A 20033-nucleotide genomic window follows, 5' to 3' on the forward strand; every position below is an offset into this window, starting at 1 on the left:
TATCATTTTTCTTCTTTGACATGTAAGCTATGCGTATGCCAAATTTCATGTCAATCCAAGCGGTTCTTTAAAATTTAGAGCAAAAACCGTGAAAGAATGTACTAAAAATAAGTCGCATGAGGGAGGTAATGTTTTTTTTCAAGTGTGGGTCCAAGGTAGGTATATAAGCAATAAGAGTAATTTTTCCAACCAACTATAGGAGTTTACATGAAGAGTCAAACGATAGCGAGTTGATACTAATAAACTTTGCAAGCACCTAAAACATTTCAGTAAGAGGAAATGATACACAAAAGAACGTGGAAATCCCCTGACAACGAAACGATTAAACAGATAATATATGATACATCCAGATAGATGCAAATTGACTGACGTCATCGAAAGGATAGCCAGACTAAAATGGAGATGAGTAAGACACATTGCAGAATGACAGAGGGGCGATGGACAAAAAGGAAGACCAATTGGAATGGAGACCAAGGAAAGAAACGAGAAGCATCGGCCGACTACCTACAAAATGGACTGACGATTTAAGAAGGCTAAATAAAAACTGGATGAGAGTGGAGCAAGATAAACGAGGCTGAAAACACGAGGAAGAGGCCTATGTTCAGCAGTGGACTTTTGAGGCTGGATGATGATGAGATGCAAGATATTCTTCCAGAAGGTTACTTTTCAAATGAAAGGTGCAAACATAGATAGACAGGTCATCAGGGGCGGAGGTAAATTCCTCACCGACCAGTAAAAACATATAATACGACAGGTATTTTCCTCACCAAATTTAAAGGTTCCTATTAATCCGGTAGGTATTTTCCTCACCAACTCACTCAGGTAATAAAATAAAAATATAGGTTTAATTTAAGAATGTCTATTATGAAAGCATCCGAAATCCGAATACAAGACAGTAATTTCCTTACATTATAATAATAGTTTATAATATAGATAATATGCAAGACGTATAAATTATTATTTAATATCTTATTAATATCTTATTAATAAAGTTACTATATTTTTCAATTTCAGTTTAACTTGTTTATCTTCGATAGGTTTTGCAATATGCAAACTTTAAATTTTAACATACGTATTATGGATGCGTATTACAAAACGATAAATTAAAATGCGAATGAAAAGATTCGCAAGCATTCGTAATACGAATAAAAAAAGAATTTGCCTCTGTCCACAAATATGGGGAGAATATGGCATTTTCGTCTATATAAGTTTAAACTAAATAATCAACATATCTATCTTAAATTTCATTTGGGGGCGTTCAAGTATTACGTAACGCAGTTTTTGAAGATTTTTGACCCCCCACCCCCATGTAACGCGCCGTAACGTTATGCACGACCCCCTCCCCCCAAGGTGCGTTACGTAATACTTGAACGCTCCCTTTCCTGGTTTGTATGACATTAAATCAAACACAAAACAATCTGATACGTCTTCTGGTTTTATATGTAAGGCCAAAGGTATGTTTGAGCCACTTGCCTCTTTCAGAATCATTTTTATATTCTGATATTAAATCAAGAGACCAAGACATTTCTATACCAAGCTTAGTGTAGGTGAAATTTACAACCATGTATTTCAGTGTTCGGACACATTTCAATAATTGCACTCGTTTTCTAAATCTTCAAAAATTTTACTAGCATTACTCAATTTTGAGAGCTTTAAAAATTTCTGATTTTAACAAATAAAAAATATTGTTGTAAATTTCTGTTTTTTTGTTTGGCAGTAAACAGTATAATAAAGAAATATAATGCCCATGAATAATGAATAATTGCAATGTGCCATCCATATAATAAAATTCAATGTAGCTAAAAGTCTTATATTTGTTTCACAACTAAATACAATTATCCTACTTTTGACACAGTTTATAAAGAGAAAATTTTTTCTCCTGGTTATTTTTTGAGCACACCCCGTCACAAATTCTTGAACCTCATCAATATTGGAAGGAAGTCGACCAGGCATCATTTTTCGTCGATAATTATATATTTTTTCTTATGTAACTGACAACAATCGTAGTAATTGTTACAGACAAATTAGCTGCAAGTGCTTGGCGTATAATTTTTGCTGGTTTTTCAATTCTCTTGGGCTTTACGTTTACAATAGTTATAAACAATTTTTCGATCTAACTTCTGACAATCTGGTTCATGATTATGTTTTCGGCTACTTCTAGATATTGTAAAAGTTGCACCAATAGTAAAAAATTTCGCACTACAAGTTGTTTTATCCTCCAGAATACTTCTTCACTTTTTAAAACTTTCACTTTATAAAAAATAAAATTTTCAAATACCAATACCGCCTAAGGTTTACCGCTTTCACTTTCCATTAAGCATTCCACTTTTGTCAAAATTCCAATTGTGACTAAAAATAAAATACTATAATTAATTAATTATTATAATTATAGGTACCTACTGTAATTTAATAGTAGATAAATAATTCAACTGAATGCCTGTTAGTAAAATCTACCTGAAATAACCATTTTGGTCTTGGTGAGGAAAATACCTGTGGGATTATGACATACCCTTATAAACGCAGGCAAAAGATTATTTTGGTGAGGAAATTACACCCGCCGGTCATCAGACGTTGGCCGTAAATGTCTAAACAAATCTAAGCCGTTCTAAACAAAAAGAAGTACAGCAAAAGATAATGATGATGATCACTCTCCAATAGCTGATAAATCTGAAGAAGTTGTAGAAGTGTAATAATGTCCTTAGAGTGGTTCTACCAAGAAAACTAAAAGTTAATTAGAAGTAGATGGTATCAGCATTGAACAAGTATTCATTATCATCAGCATTTGGCTCTACAACTCTATGTGAGTCTTGGCCGCGTTTACTATTTCCCTCCATCGTTGTCGGTCCGGAGCAGTTATTTCCCATTGCTGTACTCCCATTTTGCGTAGATCACTGCTACTGCGTCCTTCCATCTCTTTCTTGGGCGACCAACCGACCTTCTACATGTAAATACTTTTACATGTAAATTCTAAATATCAAAAGGACATGTAAATATTGTCCTTTAAGAGAGATAGCGATGACATCATATTTTTGACAGATTTCAGTATACATAAAAAATAACGTGTCACTGAGCACTGAACTGTCTTCACTTTGAAATGACGCTACTTTTTTATTTAGCTTAAATGTCTCGACAACAAGGCATTAATGTGGTAAAGTTGATTTGGCAATCAAAATATAGTGTCATGTGTAGCGTATGTGTTGAGTAAACGTCTTATTACGTAGCAAAGTGGACTTCATTGTCTTTACAAAAATACGTAAATTAAATCTCATAAAAATAATAGTTATTTATGATATAAGTGTTAAAAGTACAATTTTAAGCCTTAAAAATGTACTTTTTAACACGTATAAAGATTTAACTCAAATCACCTAGTCCGAAAAAGCTTTATAAAAGAGCTAGAGCTCTTTGAAGATCGCGTCTTGTAATAAGTCTTGTTTAAATACCTCCAGAACGCTTCTATTTAGAAAAACTAAAACTGGTACCCCTATTTGTCTTCCAGAGATAAATCGTTTCCATAAATTGGAAATTTTTAGTACCGGTCATAGGCGTCCCTTTTGGGTATGACAACGGTTATTTTATCACATAATTTTTTGGCTTTAACGTTTAAGCATTTTTGAAACTGAATTATTAAATTCATAGGTATTCTAGTACTAAAAAGTACTCTTGCTTAAGTCGGTAGGATACACCGTTTTCTAGAAAAGTCGATTTTAAAATGTTTTGTTATTTGAATTTGAAAAAAAATTAAAAAAAAAACGATGTATTTTACCGACTTAAAGCAAGAGTAACTTTTGGTACTAGAATACCTCACATTTTAATTACCCAGTATCAAAAATTCTTAAAAGACCAAAATGTTGTGCGATAAAATAACCTTTGCCGTACCTAAAATGGACGCCTATGACCGGTACTAAGAGTTCGCAATTTATGGAATCGATTTACCTCTGGAAAATAAACAGGCGTACCAATTTTCGTTTTTTCTAAATAGAAACGTTCTGGAGGTATTTAAAAAAACTAATTATAAGACGCCATCTTCAAAGAGCTCTTGCTTCCTTAGGAAGCAGTTTCGGACCAGGTGATTTGGGTTAAACCGTAATATTTTGAGCCCAGGAATCTACAGTTAAAATATTTCCAAGTATTAATGAAACGCCCTGTGTATATGTATAATACAACATTCTGATTAATTCGTTATTTTGTAAACCAGTGACTTTAAGGAAAAATCCCGAAACAGGTCGATTTTTATTTTTAAATTATATTTTGTCATGAATATCATACGAGTGACGTCATCCACCTAGGCATGATGATGTAATCGATGATTTTTTTAAATGGGAATAGGGGTCGTATGCTAGCTTATTTGCAAGGTTACTCAATTCTTTGTTCAGCAATATATACATTAATATAATTATTTATACAGTGTCCAAAAACATTTTTAAATTAAATTAATTGACAATAAAAAGAAGAATGTATGTAATTTATTTAATTCAAAGTACATTTTACTGTTGCCAGAAACAAAAAAAATGCTTATTTAACACATAAACATTGCTTTTCGATTAAATTCAATGTTCAAGCCAGCTCCCGCCAGCTTCTTTGAAGTTTAAATAATTAAAGTTAAGCGAAAAGCAATGTTTATTTGGTAAAATTTTTTTTTCTGATTTCTGAAAACATTAAAATGTATTTTGAATTAAATAAATTACATACATTCTTGTTTTTTGTCAATTAAATTAATTAACAATAATAATTATGATAGTAATGTTTACATTACTGAATATGAGCTAGCACACGAACCCTAGTCTCATTTAAAAAACTCATCGGTTACGTCATCACCCTCAGAAGGATGACTTTTGGCATATATATGCCAAAAAATCACAATTTAAAAATAAAAATCGAGCTTTTCGGGATTTTTCCTTAAAGTCGCCAATTTACGAAATAACGAATTTATTCCTTTCATTTGCACCATACTGTATAATATTATAATCTGCAGTAAACTGCATATTAAGTAGATTCCTCTCTGCTTATCTCGACGTTCTAATTCTAGAACAATAATTCAGCATGCAGTTTTTGAACAAAACATACATTAAGATTGTTTTATCAATTGCGCCATAACTAATCAAATATTGACATATTTTTTTGTATATTTTTCTATGTGTTATCTGCGTTAAACAATACAAATGTTTTAAAAAGGTAAACAATAGTTAAAAATCACCTAGGCTTTGTTGTCTATTAACAACGTTTTTTTTAATAAGATAGGAATACATAATATTATGTTTATGTAGTGACCTTAGTCATAAAATTGAGGTGCTCAGAGCAACAGGTGGCCTAAGCCACAAATCACGCATTTTTAGATTGATATATCAATAAAAGCAGCAACCATAAATCTTCAGATTAACAAGGGTCTACACAACCTACCTCTATATTTGGTTAAATGGCGCTACATAATTTGTCGCGCCATCCCATAAGCATAGTAATGCAGTCACTGAACACTGAAGGTGGATATGAGCTACTACCTCCGATTTCGTTGAACCTGCATCGATTTGCATGAAAATTGGTGGTACAAGTTTATCCACTAATAATTTTCCAACATAATCAGCAGTCATATTGATATCAAAGAGACCGGCTTTCGAATCAAGGTTGTCAGATATATTTCCTAAAATTCCAAAGTTTATATATTCTGAAAATGTTTTCCCTACTTTAGTATTCAATTGTTAGTCAATGACACTGTTAGAAAGATAATATGAAAAAATTCTTAAAAAATATATAAATTAGTTAACCTAGGTACTTAAAATTTCAATGGGCCTTTACTAATAAATTGAAGCAACTTTGTATATATTATACTTTAAAGAAATTTTTGAGTATCGGCAACACTGTAGTCTGGACAAAATTGAGAAGCTCGTTTTACATTGACGTTGCCATGTTGATGATTTTAGAATAAGAGACAAGATATTAAGAATTTGCTTTAATGTTAGTAAAACAAGTTTAAACATCGAAAGTATCAAATTTTAAGTAATAAAAAACCAAACTGTGATGCTCACATACATTACTTATATATTTCGTTTCAATTCAACAACAAAAGAACACTATTAGTTTATTAGTATTAGTTCTTCCCTACTCTGCCTAACGTTAACTTGGCATCGTTTTTCACGATAACAACACCGCGGCACATCCTGTGTCTCTACAACCAAAATGTGTTCATCCAACAGTGGCGGAGTTGTAACTGGAAGGTTAGGTTATCTTTTGCTACTAAAAATTAACCGGATTAAAAAATAACGATTTGCACGTTCAATGTGAACTCGTTTAAAAAATATATACTAGAATGACTGATAATGCAATTGTTTCGAGAATTCAGGAATTAACAAAAATCGGGTATAAGACGATCTATAAAATTGTTAAATTAGAAACTGTTACATATCGTTCCTTAAAACGAAAGCGACGAAATAAAAAACTGGGTAGGGTTGACACTGCTGCAAAGGACGTTTATCAATGAACAGTATATAACATATTAGTTTATTATAAAGAAAATAGGTAGATAGTACATATTGTGAGGACGTTCTAATCTGAAAAAAATTATAATTCGATTTCTTTGCAGATTCCTGTTAAAAAATATCCCCTTAAACATAGCTGAAGGGCGCCGAGCTATTTTTTGTGCAGAATTTGTTTAAACAATTTTTTTAACCAAATTTAAAACATCACCTTTTTGCTCCAAAATATATTTTTTTAAATTTCTTGGTCATTCTAAACAAGACATGTACCCTGTCATTTTTTCTCAAAAGTTGATAGTTTTTGAGTTTATACGCGAATCAAGTTATAGGCGATCTGAAAAATGCGAATATGCTTTTTCTCTTGAGGATTTTCAGTGCGTTACAGTTTTTCGATTTCTTTCTAAGGCATTAAATTGTATGTGACAGAAAAAAACGCACGTCGGTGTTTACATTTCGTCGGTGACATTTTATAACATTTATTCTAGTTGTCAATAGATGGCGCCATAATCGAAAACAAAATAATTTGCGAATTATATAATATATCTACGAATATAATCTGAATAATTTATAAGACTATACAAATCAAAGAAAATACCATTTTATAAATGCAATACCTAATTGATTTGATTTTATGCCAAATTGCAAATAAAATGTTGCAACTGTCAGATTTAACTAAAATGTCATGTCACTAAAATGTATATTATCACGGACCACGGTTCTTAGACATTACTACGGTTGCCTAAATCGACTAACCAATGAACATTAAGGGTGAGATTACGTCACGAGAGTTTACTGTCATTTGAATCGTAATATGATTTTTTTCGAATCCTGAGAAAACCAAGTATTTTAGACAAATTTAAACGCAGGATGCAAGATTACATTATTACCGAGGGCGGAAAGCCCCTTAGAACAAACAAGCAGATTCTATTTGAAAAATTTGAAATTAAATATCACACTTCTCTTTTATTTTCAGCCCTGTAACTTATTAAAATAAACATTATAGAAGTTTTCAGGGACTTTCAGCCCTCGGTAATAATGTAGTCTTTCATTCTGAGTTTAAATTTTTCAAAAATATTTATTAGTTTTCTCAGGATTCGAAAAAAATGAATACAATTAAAACACATTGAGAATTTTGACATGCGTCAAAATTTTGCATTAACTCAATGTAAAATTCTGAACTGTTGAATTCCAGCTTCCCTAATAATTATTGTACATCAAAATACATTAGAAACTATTTGTAGAGGATTGAAATCTGTATTGGAAATAACTGTTAAAATTGGTCTACGTAATTAAACATATTCCAAAATTTTGTAAAAATGTAATACATTTTAGTTTTTAGCCCAAACTTAGGCCACACACAATGCAATAATGTTCACATTTTTGAACTCTCAATATTTTTATTTTATCATCTATTGAAAAACAATACAGTTGATAAGATACCCTCAGTTGCGGAGAAAGGATTAATAATAAAGATTTTTTTATTCAGTCAATGGTGTGAGCACTGTCAGTTAAATAGTAATGTGTGGCCTTACTTTTTTGCACGCATACCTATTGTGGCAAATGTATCATATTTTTCAAAATTTTGGAATGCATTTAAATCGTAGAACAATTTTAACTTTTGATTTTAATACAGAGATTTTAATTCTCTACAAGTATTCTCTCATGACTTTTGATGTAAAATAATTAGGGAAGCAGGAATTCAACAATTCAGAATTTTACATTGAGTTTCCTATGGCCCTTTTTACGATTCACCACCCGGTATAAGATAAAATGTGTACTATTTGTCTAATTATTTCGTAATAACACAAATAATACACATATATACACATTTAATGATCGAAAATCATTTAAAAATACGGGAATGTAAACTCTTGTGACGTAAAGTCAAAAATATAAGTCTCCCCACCACCGTCGGACAAGACAACCGTAATAAAGTCTAATAACCGTGATCACGGACTTACCTTTTTTTCTATCATTTGTGACGCACTGAAAAATGCTCATGAAAAGAAGCATAGTTGTCAAGAGCTTAAATTGAAGTTTACATATTCATTTTCAAGATTCTGAATAGTAACCGGGTCTAGACAATTATGCGCGCCCATCCGATTTTATGCTGTATAGTATTTCAAAAATCTCTTATTTAACCCTAAAAAACATTTTTTTTAGATTTTGTAGGCCATTCTAAACACAAAATATTTCTTCTCATTTTTCTGAGAAGTTCATAAGAGATGGTTCTGAAATGGTATACGGCATAAAAGTCGGATAGACGCGCATAATTAACAATTAAAATACAACGGTCTAAATTAAAGTTAGACCCAATTTCTCTTCAGTATCTTGGAAATGAATGTTTAGAATTCAATTTAAGCACACGATAACCTCAAAAATTATAACTTACATATGAGTTTTCAAGCCTCGAAAATGTCTATTTTTGCTGTTTTCAGATTTTAAATCGCTTAGAACTCGAAAACTATTAACTTTTTTAGAAAATGACAGGAAACCTTTGTTGTTTAGAATGAAAAAATGTTTAGAAACAAAAAAATGTTTTTCAGAACAAAACAAAATAAGAGATTTTTGAAATAGTTTACGGCATAAACATGTGATGGATGCGCATAATTAACAATTAAAAAACAACGGTCTAAATTGAAGTTAGACCCGATTACTGTTCAGAATATTCAAAATTAATATTTTAACTTCAATTTAAGCTCTTGAGAACCTCAAAGATAATAATTTAAATATAAATTATATATGAGTTTTAAGCATCCAAAATGCGTATTTTCGCATTTTTCAGATATTAAATCGCCTATAACTCGAAAACTATAACTTTTGAGAAAAATGACACAGTAACTTTCTTATTTAGAGTCACCCAAAAACCTAAAACAATATTTTTTGGAGCACAAAAGGTGATAAATTTGTTTAAAAAATTGTTTTAAACAATTTCTGCCCAAAAATTAGGAGATTTTCCTGATTATAATTATGCAAAAATTAATAAAAATTATATGATTTTTCTTGAAATATGCGTTTGACGAACTGATCCTTTTTCTTAATTTCCACGCCAATGGTCGGCATTTACATCAAAGAATCTCAAAAGCCAACACTTGGCAAACTGACTTTGGAAAAGGAATAAGTGGTTAGAGAATATCTCAAGGAACAAAGCTGACATCGTGCCAACTTGCGCTTTTACCCTGAGCTGGATGCTACCCCTTCTCGGGGGTGAAAATTATTTTATTAAAAATAACACCATAATTCGATAGAGGGACTAACTCTAAGCAAAATTTGTTAGATAAAGTTATTGAAATAAATCATAACTTGTTATTAAAGATTAAATATTTTAATTTTTCGTGAGAAAAATGCATGTTTTTAACCGATTTTTTATAAATAATTCAAAAACTATAAGTTTTTTTGAAAAATTTATTATAAACAAAATAGAAGTTAATAAAAAATTAAATAAATTCCCTACTAGAAAAACCTTTTAGTGTTAATGAAAAGTGAGTTATAGCATAGGTACCTAATTGAATGTATATTTTTTTGGCGACTACCCAAATCTAAGTATTCAAGCTTAGATAACGGGCAAATGATGCATTTTATAACATGAACTTTTTAATTAAATTTTGTCAAAGTATTTAAAAATATCTATCAGATGAGCCCACGAACAAGTTGATAACATTAAAATTTATGCGCCAAAAATTTTTCAAAAGTTATCTTTTAAAAATGTTTCCAAAAAATATTATTGTTTTTTTTTAATAACTCCGTTAATTTTGAGTTATCAGATTCGCTTAAAACCCATTTGAAAGCTAAGACTAAGAGCTTTTAAAACACGTTGAATTTAATCTTTTAAACCCCTTACTTTTTTAAAAATAAAAGGTTAAATTGCCCCGGTTACATGGTTCTCGAAAACCTTTAAACGTTTCTATCTGAATTATTTTGTACCCTACAGAAATAGTAAAAAATGTAGAATATTGGGTACAGAAAAAACTAAAATTTCGTTATATATCATTTTTTTCGTATATTGAGTATTTTTGGAGTTGTTATTAAAAGAAAATGAAAATTACGATCATTTGAAAAATTCTGATTTTTTTAAATTATACCTTTTTTTTAATATGCATTCTAAATCATTCAAAATTGTTTAAATCATTACTTATGCTAATATAAAGAAACTGTTGTAAGAATTTCTATAAATTTTAATTTTTGTGGAAATGGTGTATGTTTTATTTTTCACTTTTTCCAAAAGAAAATCAAAGGGTTCTCTTATTTTCATCATAACTTGCTTAATTTTGATGCTATTAACTTCTTCTGGAGCTTGTTTGATAGGTATTTCGAAGTACATACTTTGACAAGTGTTAAGTAGGTATATTTTATAAAATGGTAGGTATATCTTCCCGTTATTTAAGCTTGAATACTTAGATTTGCGTACTCGTCGAAAAAAATATAAGTACCTTCAATTACCCATAACTCGCTTTGAATTAGCATTAGTGTAGTGCTTTAAATGAGAAGTGTTTTCAGTTTTTTATTTGTTTTATTTTGGTAGTAATAACTTTTTTGTAAAAGCTTATAGTTTTTGAGTTGTACGTGAAAAATTGATTTAAAACATGCATTTTTTTACAAAAAAATACAATCTTTGATCTTTAATAACTCAAAAAGTATTGATTTATGTTAATAACTTTATATAACAAATTTTGCTTAGAATTTGTCCCTCTATCGATCTATGGTATTATTTTTAACGAAATAATTTTCACCCCCGAGAAGGGGTGGCATCCACCCTCAGGGTAAAAGCGCAAGTTGGCATCATGTCACCTTTGTTCCTTGAGGTATACTCTAACTACTCACCAATTTTCATGAAAATCGATGGAGGTTCAACGAAATCGGAGGTGAAAACCTTCAGTGACTGCACTATAGTGGAAATCTGAAAATACGAATGCAAAGATTGCAGTTATCTCAAAACATGGTTTTTGGGGTTAGGCCACTGTTGCTCTGAGCGAGTCAAATGTGTGTTTCATTTATAATTGGAAATATTGTAACTGTAGATTTCTGGGCTCAAAATAGTGAGGTTTAAGCCTAATCATTTAAATAAAATGTGAATACTGAGTCGCAGCTCATTTAAAAATTATTTGTAGGTACACAATACTTTGAAACCCACTACTTGGCAGGAAGTGTAAGTACTGTACTCCCTACTAAATTATGTTAAATAAACGTTTCTGGCTATTACCAGAGCTGTACGACAGGGGAAAGCGAATGCTTAACCCTTTCCAAATTCTATACACCATTGGCGGAATTGCTATTTCAGTGAAATAATTATTGTTCGATTCTCCAATAGATTCTATGTAAATATTAAATAATAGACGTATACATAGGTATAATAATACCATTCGTAACGATAAAGTCAATATTTTTCGAGATATTTGAAGTCAAAAATGAAGCGACACAGTTATTTTGACTAACGTAGGTAACTAGGTAGTCGTAGTAATGGCAGCTAATCTGAAAAGCTCAACGTAGATGGCACTCGTGTAGTTGGAGGTCACCTCAACTTACGTCAACACTTTAAATCAATCTATTTCTAAGTAAATATTGCATATTTGTTTCGCTGTGTGAATTAAACTTAAGAGCACAAAATCCCTCAATGTTGTGCTGTGCATTTGTGCTCATCAAGAACATCAGGACACAGGTTTCCCAAAGATATTCTGATGAGAAAAAAGTGGATTGTAGCAATAAGAAGCGATAAATATGTGCTGAAAATAAATGCACGTATGTATATGCAATAGAAAATTTGTTGAAACAGATTACGTATTGCCACTAGATTCGACTGTAAAAAATAGAATACTTCACTATAAAATTCAGATCAAAATTTATTATAAACGCATGGATTAAGCTATGCAATTTTATATACATTCACATCACACTGTTGCCACATCTAAAACCGCTTTTTATGAAGTGACCATATAAAAAAAATTATATTTGAAGTAATAATATAGAAAAATATGAAATAATAATTTGAAATAATTCCCAAGTTCCCAATATTTTGTAGTAGCTAAAACATATCCTGACCAAACCTAACCTAGCGGCATCGAAAATAATATAAACAAGTTAATAACTGAAAATTTAAGTGACATATTATCTTTAAAATATGCTTTAAAATGACTAAAACATAACCTGATCAAACCTAACCTAATCAAAAATAATATAAACAAGTTACTAACTGAAAATTAAAGTGACCTAGTACCATTCAAATATTCTTTAATGACTAAATCCTGATCAAACATAATCCTAATTTTTTCTAATTTCACCTTAAATTTAATGTCGCCTTTCACCTAGACGAACACCAAAATAATTATACTTAATTAAATTAACACATTCTATATTTCTATAAGGAATTATAATTTTTTTAAATAAGGCAACATTGCAGATTCAGCTGCGCTCAATCCATGCTTAAACCAAATTTACCCCAAATGCGCAACTGTCATGGCGGCCATATTTTGAAAATATCACATTTTTAAATGAGATAGACACAAAAATTAATGCTGAGCGCACTTATTTGGGAATTTTAAATTGATAAAAAAGTAAGGCAGATATCATATACACACTAGACTCGTCGTGGGAGTGAGTCAATACCAAATAAATACCGTCAGATCTATACCATCTGAGCTATAGAAATCAAACATTGAGTCCATGATTAATATAGTTTATCATTCGATAAGGGCTTCCTTTTTTCCAGTAACTCTCGTATTCCTTCTCCTCAATTCGTTTTTCAACGCACAAACAGCCCAAAATCCGTATTTTTCGGCCATAAATTAATATTTGTTAAATCGTAATCAAAAACACCATATACAAACTTCACGAATTGTCAAAACGTTGACCTCCAACTACACTAGCGCCGCCAAGCGGGATCAAATGCGTACATAGCTGCCATTGTGTCGCTGTTTTTGGGTCATAAGATTGCATTTATTATTAAAATGTACTATATTATACCAATCAATGCGTGAGCTTGGTAGGTATACCAGAAAAACTTATCCTATTAACGAGAATGACAATGTCTAACTTCAGAAAGTTTTAGGATATAGGGAGAATACTCTATAACTTTTGAGATTAAGAATGGATTTAGTCATACAGGTTGTAAAAATTCAAAAATTTTATTACCGATATATACGTTCTAGGTTCTTGAAGATATTCAGAAAGAAATTCTTTCTTATGGAGAAACTGGTATGAGTATAACCGAAATAAGTCACAGGAGTGACGAATATGCAGAAATAAATGCAAATGCACAAAAAACATTACGTAACTTACTGTAAGTATAAATTTTTATATTATTACGTACTGCAACTACCTACCTTTCAGAATCATATAATTGGCTAAACAACAGAAGGAAGAAGAATATTAAGAGATATTGATCTTATTGTTACCAATCGCCCTAATTGTCTCCATTGGTGAACGGAAGAAATTCCAAAAATGACTGGGTGGGAAAAAATCTAATCGATATAACCTCAAAGAAAGACCTGAAAAAAATATATAAGGGGAAGATATATTTATAGAAATCATCTTAAACTCATTTAATCAAATCCATCCTAAAATCACCTTTACTATGGAACTAGAATCTTCTAACTCCATTAACTTTCTGGATCTATCTATTACCAAACTACATGACCACTTCCACTTTGGTATCTACCGTAAACTAACACAGACAGATCATGTTATCCATTCTACTTCTAATCACCCTCTATCGTATAAACTCTCTGCCTTTCTCAGTTTTGTACATAGATTAAACTATATTCCTTTATCCACAACTGAATTCGACAAAGAATTGAACATTATCAAACAGATTGCAGTCAACAATGGTTATGACCTCGACATCATCAACAAACTTCAACAAAAAAGAGAACTTAAGTTACTTCAACAATCCCCTTTCTCTACATCATCCACAACTACTCCAAGTTATGCCTCCTTACCATTCAATAAGTCCAAATTATCTGAAAGAGTCAAACATATCATTTCTAATTCTTGTGACAATATCAAAATCTCATTTAAAGTCAATAATACTCTCAACAAAAGCTTAACTAATACCAAAGATCCTATCCATTATATGAACCGGAGTGGGGTATGCAGACTCTCTTGTTCAGATTGTGATGCCACCTACATCGGCAGAACTTACAGATCCCTTTCTACCCGATCTGCACAACACAGTCAGAGAGATACCACTTCAGCCTTTTCACACCATTTAAAAGTCAATAAACATGAACTTAAGATTCCTGAAGGTGTCCAGTTGATACACAATATTCAACAAAAAAAATACACTCCGTTTAGACTTATACGAAGATTTGGAAATTGTCAAAGACCTGAAGAAGAGTCCCAACTGTGTCAATAGACAAACATCCCTTAACCGCAATTTTGTCCCCATTCACCGTCAATTATTCTCATAATTCCTATTACTTACAACTTTCTCTTCTTCTATCCTATTCTCTCTCTTCTTTAACTTAGTCACCCCCCTTTTCAAGTATGTTCTTCTTTCCCTCACTGTTTCCAAACTCCTTTAATCCACTCCTTTAAACTCCACTAATCATTACTAACTACATGAACCCCTATTAACCTAAACCCATTTAATTCACCCTACCATATTCTCACTTCTCTTTCATTTCATTAGGTACTTCATTCAGTTTAACTTTCACACCCCCTCGTTTCTCAATCCTTCTCTTTCCCTTATTACACTTGTCCTTCGATCTTACACCACAGTCCTATACTTTTTGTCTTTGACTGTTTCCAAATATATTTTACCTCTCCAATTAACATTTCATCACTTAATTTCAGTTCTCACATTCAAACCCGTCATTAGTACAATTAAATTATATCAATATTCGTTCTCTTAATTTGGTTTTACTAATTTTATTTTATTCAGTACATTTTTTCACTATTAATTTCATTTTAATTTCATTTTTGTATCAACTGGACTCAGCTATAATCATAATCACACATTTCTTTATCTTCAATTTTACATATTCCCACTTTGTCACAAGAATTTTCTCATATTTTTAAAAATATCTCATAATAATTACAATCCTTTTAATTTACATATTTCATACTATTAAACTGACTGTATCATAACTCCAATCCATTATTTTAACAATTTTCATTTACATTTAAATAAAAATAATTTCCCTTTTACATATACAACCACCAATAATACAATATAGATATAAATAATTTTGCCAACCTGTTAATTCCTTTGTAAATAATATTCCAATTTAAAATTTATTATTTCTCCTCTCTCACCATCATCTGTTTTTATCTTTTGTTTATCATTATTAATAGCAGCTCATACTTCCTTTTTAATCAATTTGATCAGTTTAATTTCATAGTATACAGTCAAATTAAAATAATTTTATATTCAAAAATTTTGGAAAACACAATTTTCTTTTTAAAAAACAATAGATTTAAATGTTGGACATTTTCAGATATTAAAATCTTTATCATATTACAGTGGAACCCCGATAAGTCGGCCCCCGATAACCCGGAAGTCCGGCTAATCCGGACCGATTTTGTTTTTTGATTTTCAGTACATATTTTGTATTTTGACACGACACCCGATTTGGACGTCGAAACGTTAATAAAAGTATTTTTCAATTTAATTGTGACTTATTTCCCATCAAAATAGTTAATTATCAGATAAACATTTCAACAATAAAAATGTAGGTATGTAATATAATATTTGAAAGATAATGTGTATCTTGTGTAATTTGAACTATACGATAGTAAAAATTACTCATGGCACACGCCTGCACAAACAATAGGCACCTGTCTGTAGTATTCCTTTATTCATTTCAAACAGCATTGTTTAAAATGACTAAAAGACTATTTAAAAAATTCTTTTTAAACAATGGTCTTAGTTTTCACTGTTCTTAAATCGTTCCGATTGTGACTGTATTGCAGTCACAATCTGACTGTACTATAGTCTTGTATTGTTCCCTTCCGTTTGCTTACGTTTGTGTTTGCGTGTTTTTAGTAATTTAGATGTGTAGGTACTGTGCATATTTATATATATATATATATATATATTTCATGTTATTTCAATTCTAACGGAGTTTATCTGTAAGTATACCGTATTTTATTAATTTTTACCACATTCTCCGGCTAACCCGGATTTTCGATAACCCGGATCGGCCGCGGTCCCGATTAATCCGAGTTATCGAGGTTCCACTGTATCAATGTTTTGGATCATGACCTTTTGTTAAAACCTTTGAAAATCGACTACCTTTTTCTCTACTGTCAATGTCACTCCAAACAGTTCTTTACAAACTTTTGACACTTGGTAGTCAACGTTGGCCTAAGATGGTTGTTTAAGTTTCCTGGTAGGGTTTCACCATGTTTCCGGAGGTTATATCTTTTAACATCGTGTTCAATATTACTATGACATAATGTAGATTGAATTATAAATTCAACCATTGTTTGGCTCTGGGGCTATTTAGCAAGTATTCGAGTAAGTAATCATAACCACATTTTTTAACTTTCAAAATTTCAACCATCTTTCAATTTTAATAGTGAGATTACTTATTCTATTTTAGATTCACTGATGATGGACTGATAGGTCCGAAAACGTTCTGAATTGGACACATTTTATTCAATCCATTCATCCATTCTCTTTGCCTTATCCCTATGCGGGGTCGGCTTCCCTAATTGCATTTCTCCACACAATTCTATCTTGGGCCATATCAATGTTAATCCCCTTTACCAACATGTCCTGCCTTATCGTCTCCCCCCAGGTCTTCTTTGGTCTTCCTCTCCTACTCCTTCCAGGAATCTGCACTTCAGCTATTCTTCGTATTGGGTGGTTAACGTCTCGACGTTGAACATGACCAAACCATCTTAACCTATGCTCTCTCATTTTGGCATCAATTGGTGCCACACCTAGACTTCCCCTAATATACTCATTTCTAATTTTATCCTTCTTTGTCACTCCACTCATCCATCTAAGCATTCTCATTTCCGCCACATGCATTCGCTGTTCCTCTTTCTTTTTCACTGCCCAACATTCAGTTCCGTACGTCATAGCTGGTCTTATGGCTGTTTTATAGAATTTTCCCTTCAGCTTCATTGGAATTTTTCTGTCACACAACACACCACTCGCTTCTTTCCACTTCATCCATCCAGCCCTAATTCTACTGCATGCATCTCCATCTATTTCTCCATTACTCTGTAATACCGATCCTAGGTACTTAAAACTATTGCTTTTTACAATCATTTCACCATCCAAAGATACCATTTTATTTGTAGTAGCTCCATTTTTAAATGAACATTCCAAATACTCTGTTTTTGTCCTACTAAGTTTTAAACCTTTTTCCTCCAGAGCTTGTCTCCACTGTTCCAGTTTTTGTTCTAAGTCTCTTTCACTATTTCCTACTAACACGACATCATCAGCATACATTAAGCACCATGGAATGTTACCCTGTATTTTCGTTGTTATCTGGTCCAAAACTAATGAGAATAAGTACGGACTAAGCTAATACTTTCACATGAAATTTATCAGTCTCTCCCACACCTGTCCTAACACTAGTCGTTACTCCCTCATACCTATCCCTCACAATCTTTACATATTCACCAGGGACTCCTTTCTTATTGAGTGCCCACCACAGAACCTCTCGAGGAACTCTATCATATGCTTTCTCAAGATCAATGAATACCATATGAGCGTTTGTTTCTTTACTCCTGCATTTTTCCATCAACTGCCTTATAATGAAAATTGCATCTGTTGTTGATCTACCCTGCATAAAGCCAAATTGATTCTCGGATAATTATGTCTCTTCACGTATCCGTCTATCAATTACTCTTTCCCATATTTTCATGGTGTGGCTAAGCAGTTTTATAGCCCTGTAGTTTGTACATTGTTGTATATCTCCCTTGTTTTTGTAAACAGGTACCAGTATACTGCTTCTCCATTCGTCTGGCATTTGTCCAACTTCCATAATTCTATTAAATAGACCTGCTAGCCACCTTGTTCCTGTCTCTCCCAATGCTCTCCATACTTCCCCAGGAATATCATCTGGTTCTACCGCTTTTCCTTTCTTTATTTTTTGAAGCGCTTGAGCCACTTCCTCGTTGGTTATTTTGGTGACCATTGCTGCTACTGTCTCCGTTGACTCTACAGGCTGTCTGTCAAATTCTTCATTTAATAAGCTGTCAAAGTAGTTTCTCCATCTCTTTTTGACATCCCTTTCGTTAACTAGTATTTTATTATTTTCATGTCGGATACATCTAATCTGATTAAAATCTTTTGCTTTCTTTGCTCTCTGTTTGGCTATTTTATATATCTTCGTTTCGCCTTCCCTGGTATCAAGTTGATCGTATAGGTTTGAATACGCTTCTGCCTTAGCTTTTGCTACTGCTACTTTCGCTTCCTTTTTGGCGACCATATAGTTTTGAAGATCTATGTCCGATCTGGTTTCTTGCCACTTTTTATACAATTTTCTCTTCTCTTTTATTTTTCCTTGTACTTCATTTGACCACCACCAAGTCTCTTTATCCTCAAACTTCTTTCCTGACGTTTTCCCAAGTATTTCAATAGCCGTCTCTCTAATAATATTGGCCATTTTTCTCCAAATTGTGTTAGGGCTTCCTTTCATGTTCCAACATATTTTTTCTACTATTCTTTCCCTGAATAGACCTTCCTTCTCATCTTTTAGCATCCACCACTTGATTTTTTGTGGTCCTCTCCGATATTTTTGTTTAGTTTCGCTTTTTACTTCGATGTCCAGAACAATCAGCTTATGTTGTTGGCTTACTGTCTCACTAACTATTACCTTGCAGTCCTTGCATTCACGTATGTCTTCTTTCCTTATCATGAAGTAGTCTATTTGGGATTGATGTTGTCCACTTTTGTAGGTAATAAGTTGAGTTTCTCTCTTTTTAAAGAATGTGTTAACAATCGCCATATCCAAAGCTGTTGCTAATTCTAGCATGTCATCTCCAGCTTCATTTCTAGTTCCAAAGCCTAATCCCCCATGTATTGTTTCATATCCTGTCTTGGCTTGGCCCACATGTGCATTGAAATCCCCTCCTATTATAACTTTCTCCTCCGCTGGAATATCACTCAGTACGTCTCCTAATTGATCATAGGAGACGTACTGAGTACTAATGGATTTTATTCAATCCATTGGGATTTTTAAATTTTTAATAAATATACCAATTACATAGAAGTGGTTTTTACTTCAGGTTAGAGTTTTTTAACTATATGGTATACAGCCAACCTAGGGAACTTCCCTTTTTAGTTCATTTCGATCAGTGCATAGGTCCATTCACTTGCTCAGTTTCTCAGTATTTTGATATCTCTCATCACCTGGTCCTTCCATCGCTCTCTCTAGGTCTTTCCCTTGGTCTTTCAGTTTTTGGCTTACATTTGGTGATTTTCTTAATCAATAGGTCGTTTATCCTTCGCTCGTTCGCTCTACGTGTCCCAGCCATCTCAGCCTCTGCGCTTTAATAAATCTAACCATAACTTCTCCCTTAATTATGTCTCTTATTTCTTGGTTCATTTTCATTCTTCTTCTCATTTCCCCGTTTTCCATTATTATTGGAATATAATTGGCTCATAATTCA

General features: G+C 32.1%; 2 protein-coding genes across 3 annotated transcripts in view; one reads left to right on the forward strand and one right to left on the reverse strand.

Annotated features, from left to right (window-relative positions):
• Positions 1–20033, reverse strand: part of LOC114331115 (uncharacterized) — a 276343-nt gene that overhangs the window by 225662 nt on the left and 30648 nt on the right. The window lies entirely within an intron of this gene.
• The window catches only part of LOC114331118 (probable phosphoserine aminotransferase), a 99855-nt gene that overhangs the window by 39370 nt on the left and 40452 nt on the right, over positions 1–20033 (forward strand). Inside the window, exon 2 of the mRNA XM_050649716.1 lies at positions 13610–13740. Within this exon, the coding sequence (XP_050505673.1) occupies positions 13610–13740 (131 nt within the window). The remainder of the gene's footprint in view (positions 1–13609; positions 13741–20033) is intronic.

The sequence above is a fragment of the Diabrotica virgifera genome, chromosome 4, assembly GCF_917563875.1.
Source record: "Diabrotica virgifera virgifera chromosome 4, PGI_DIABVI_V3a".
NCBI lineage: Eukaryota > Metazoa > Arthropoda > Insecta > Coleoptera > Chrysomelidae > Diabrotica > Diabrotica virgifera.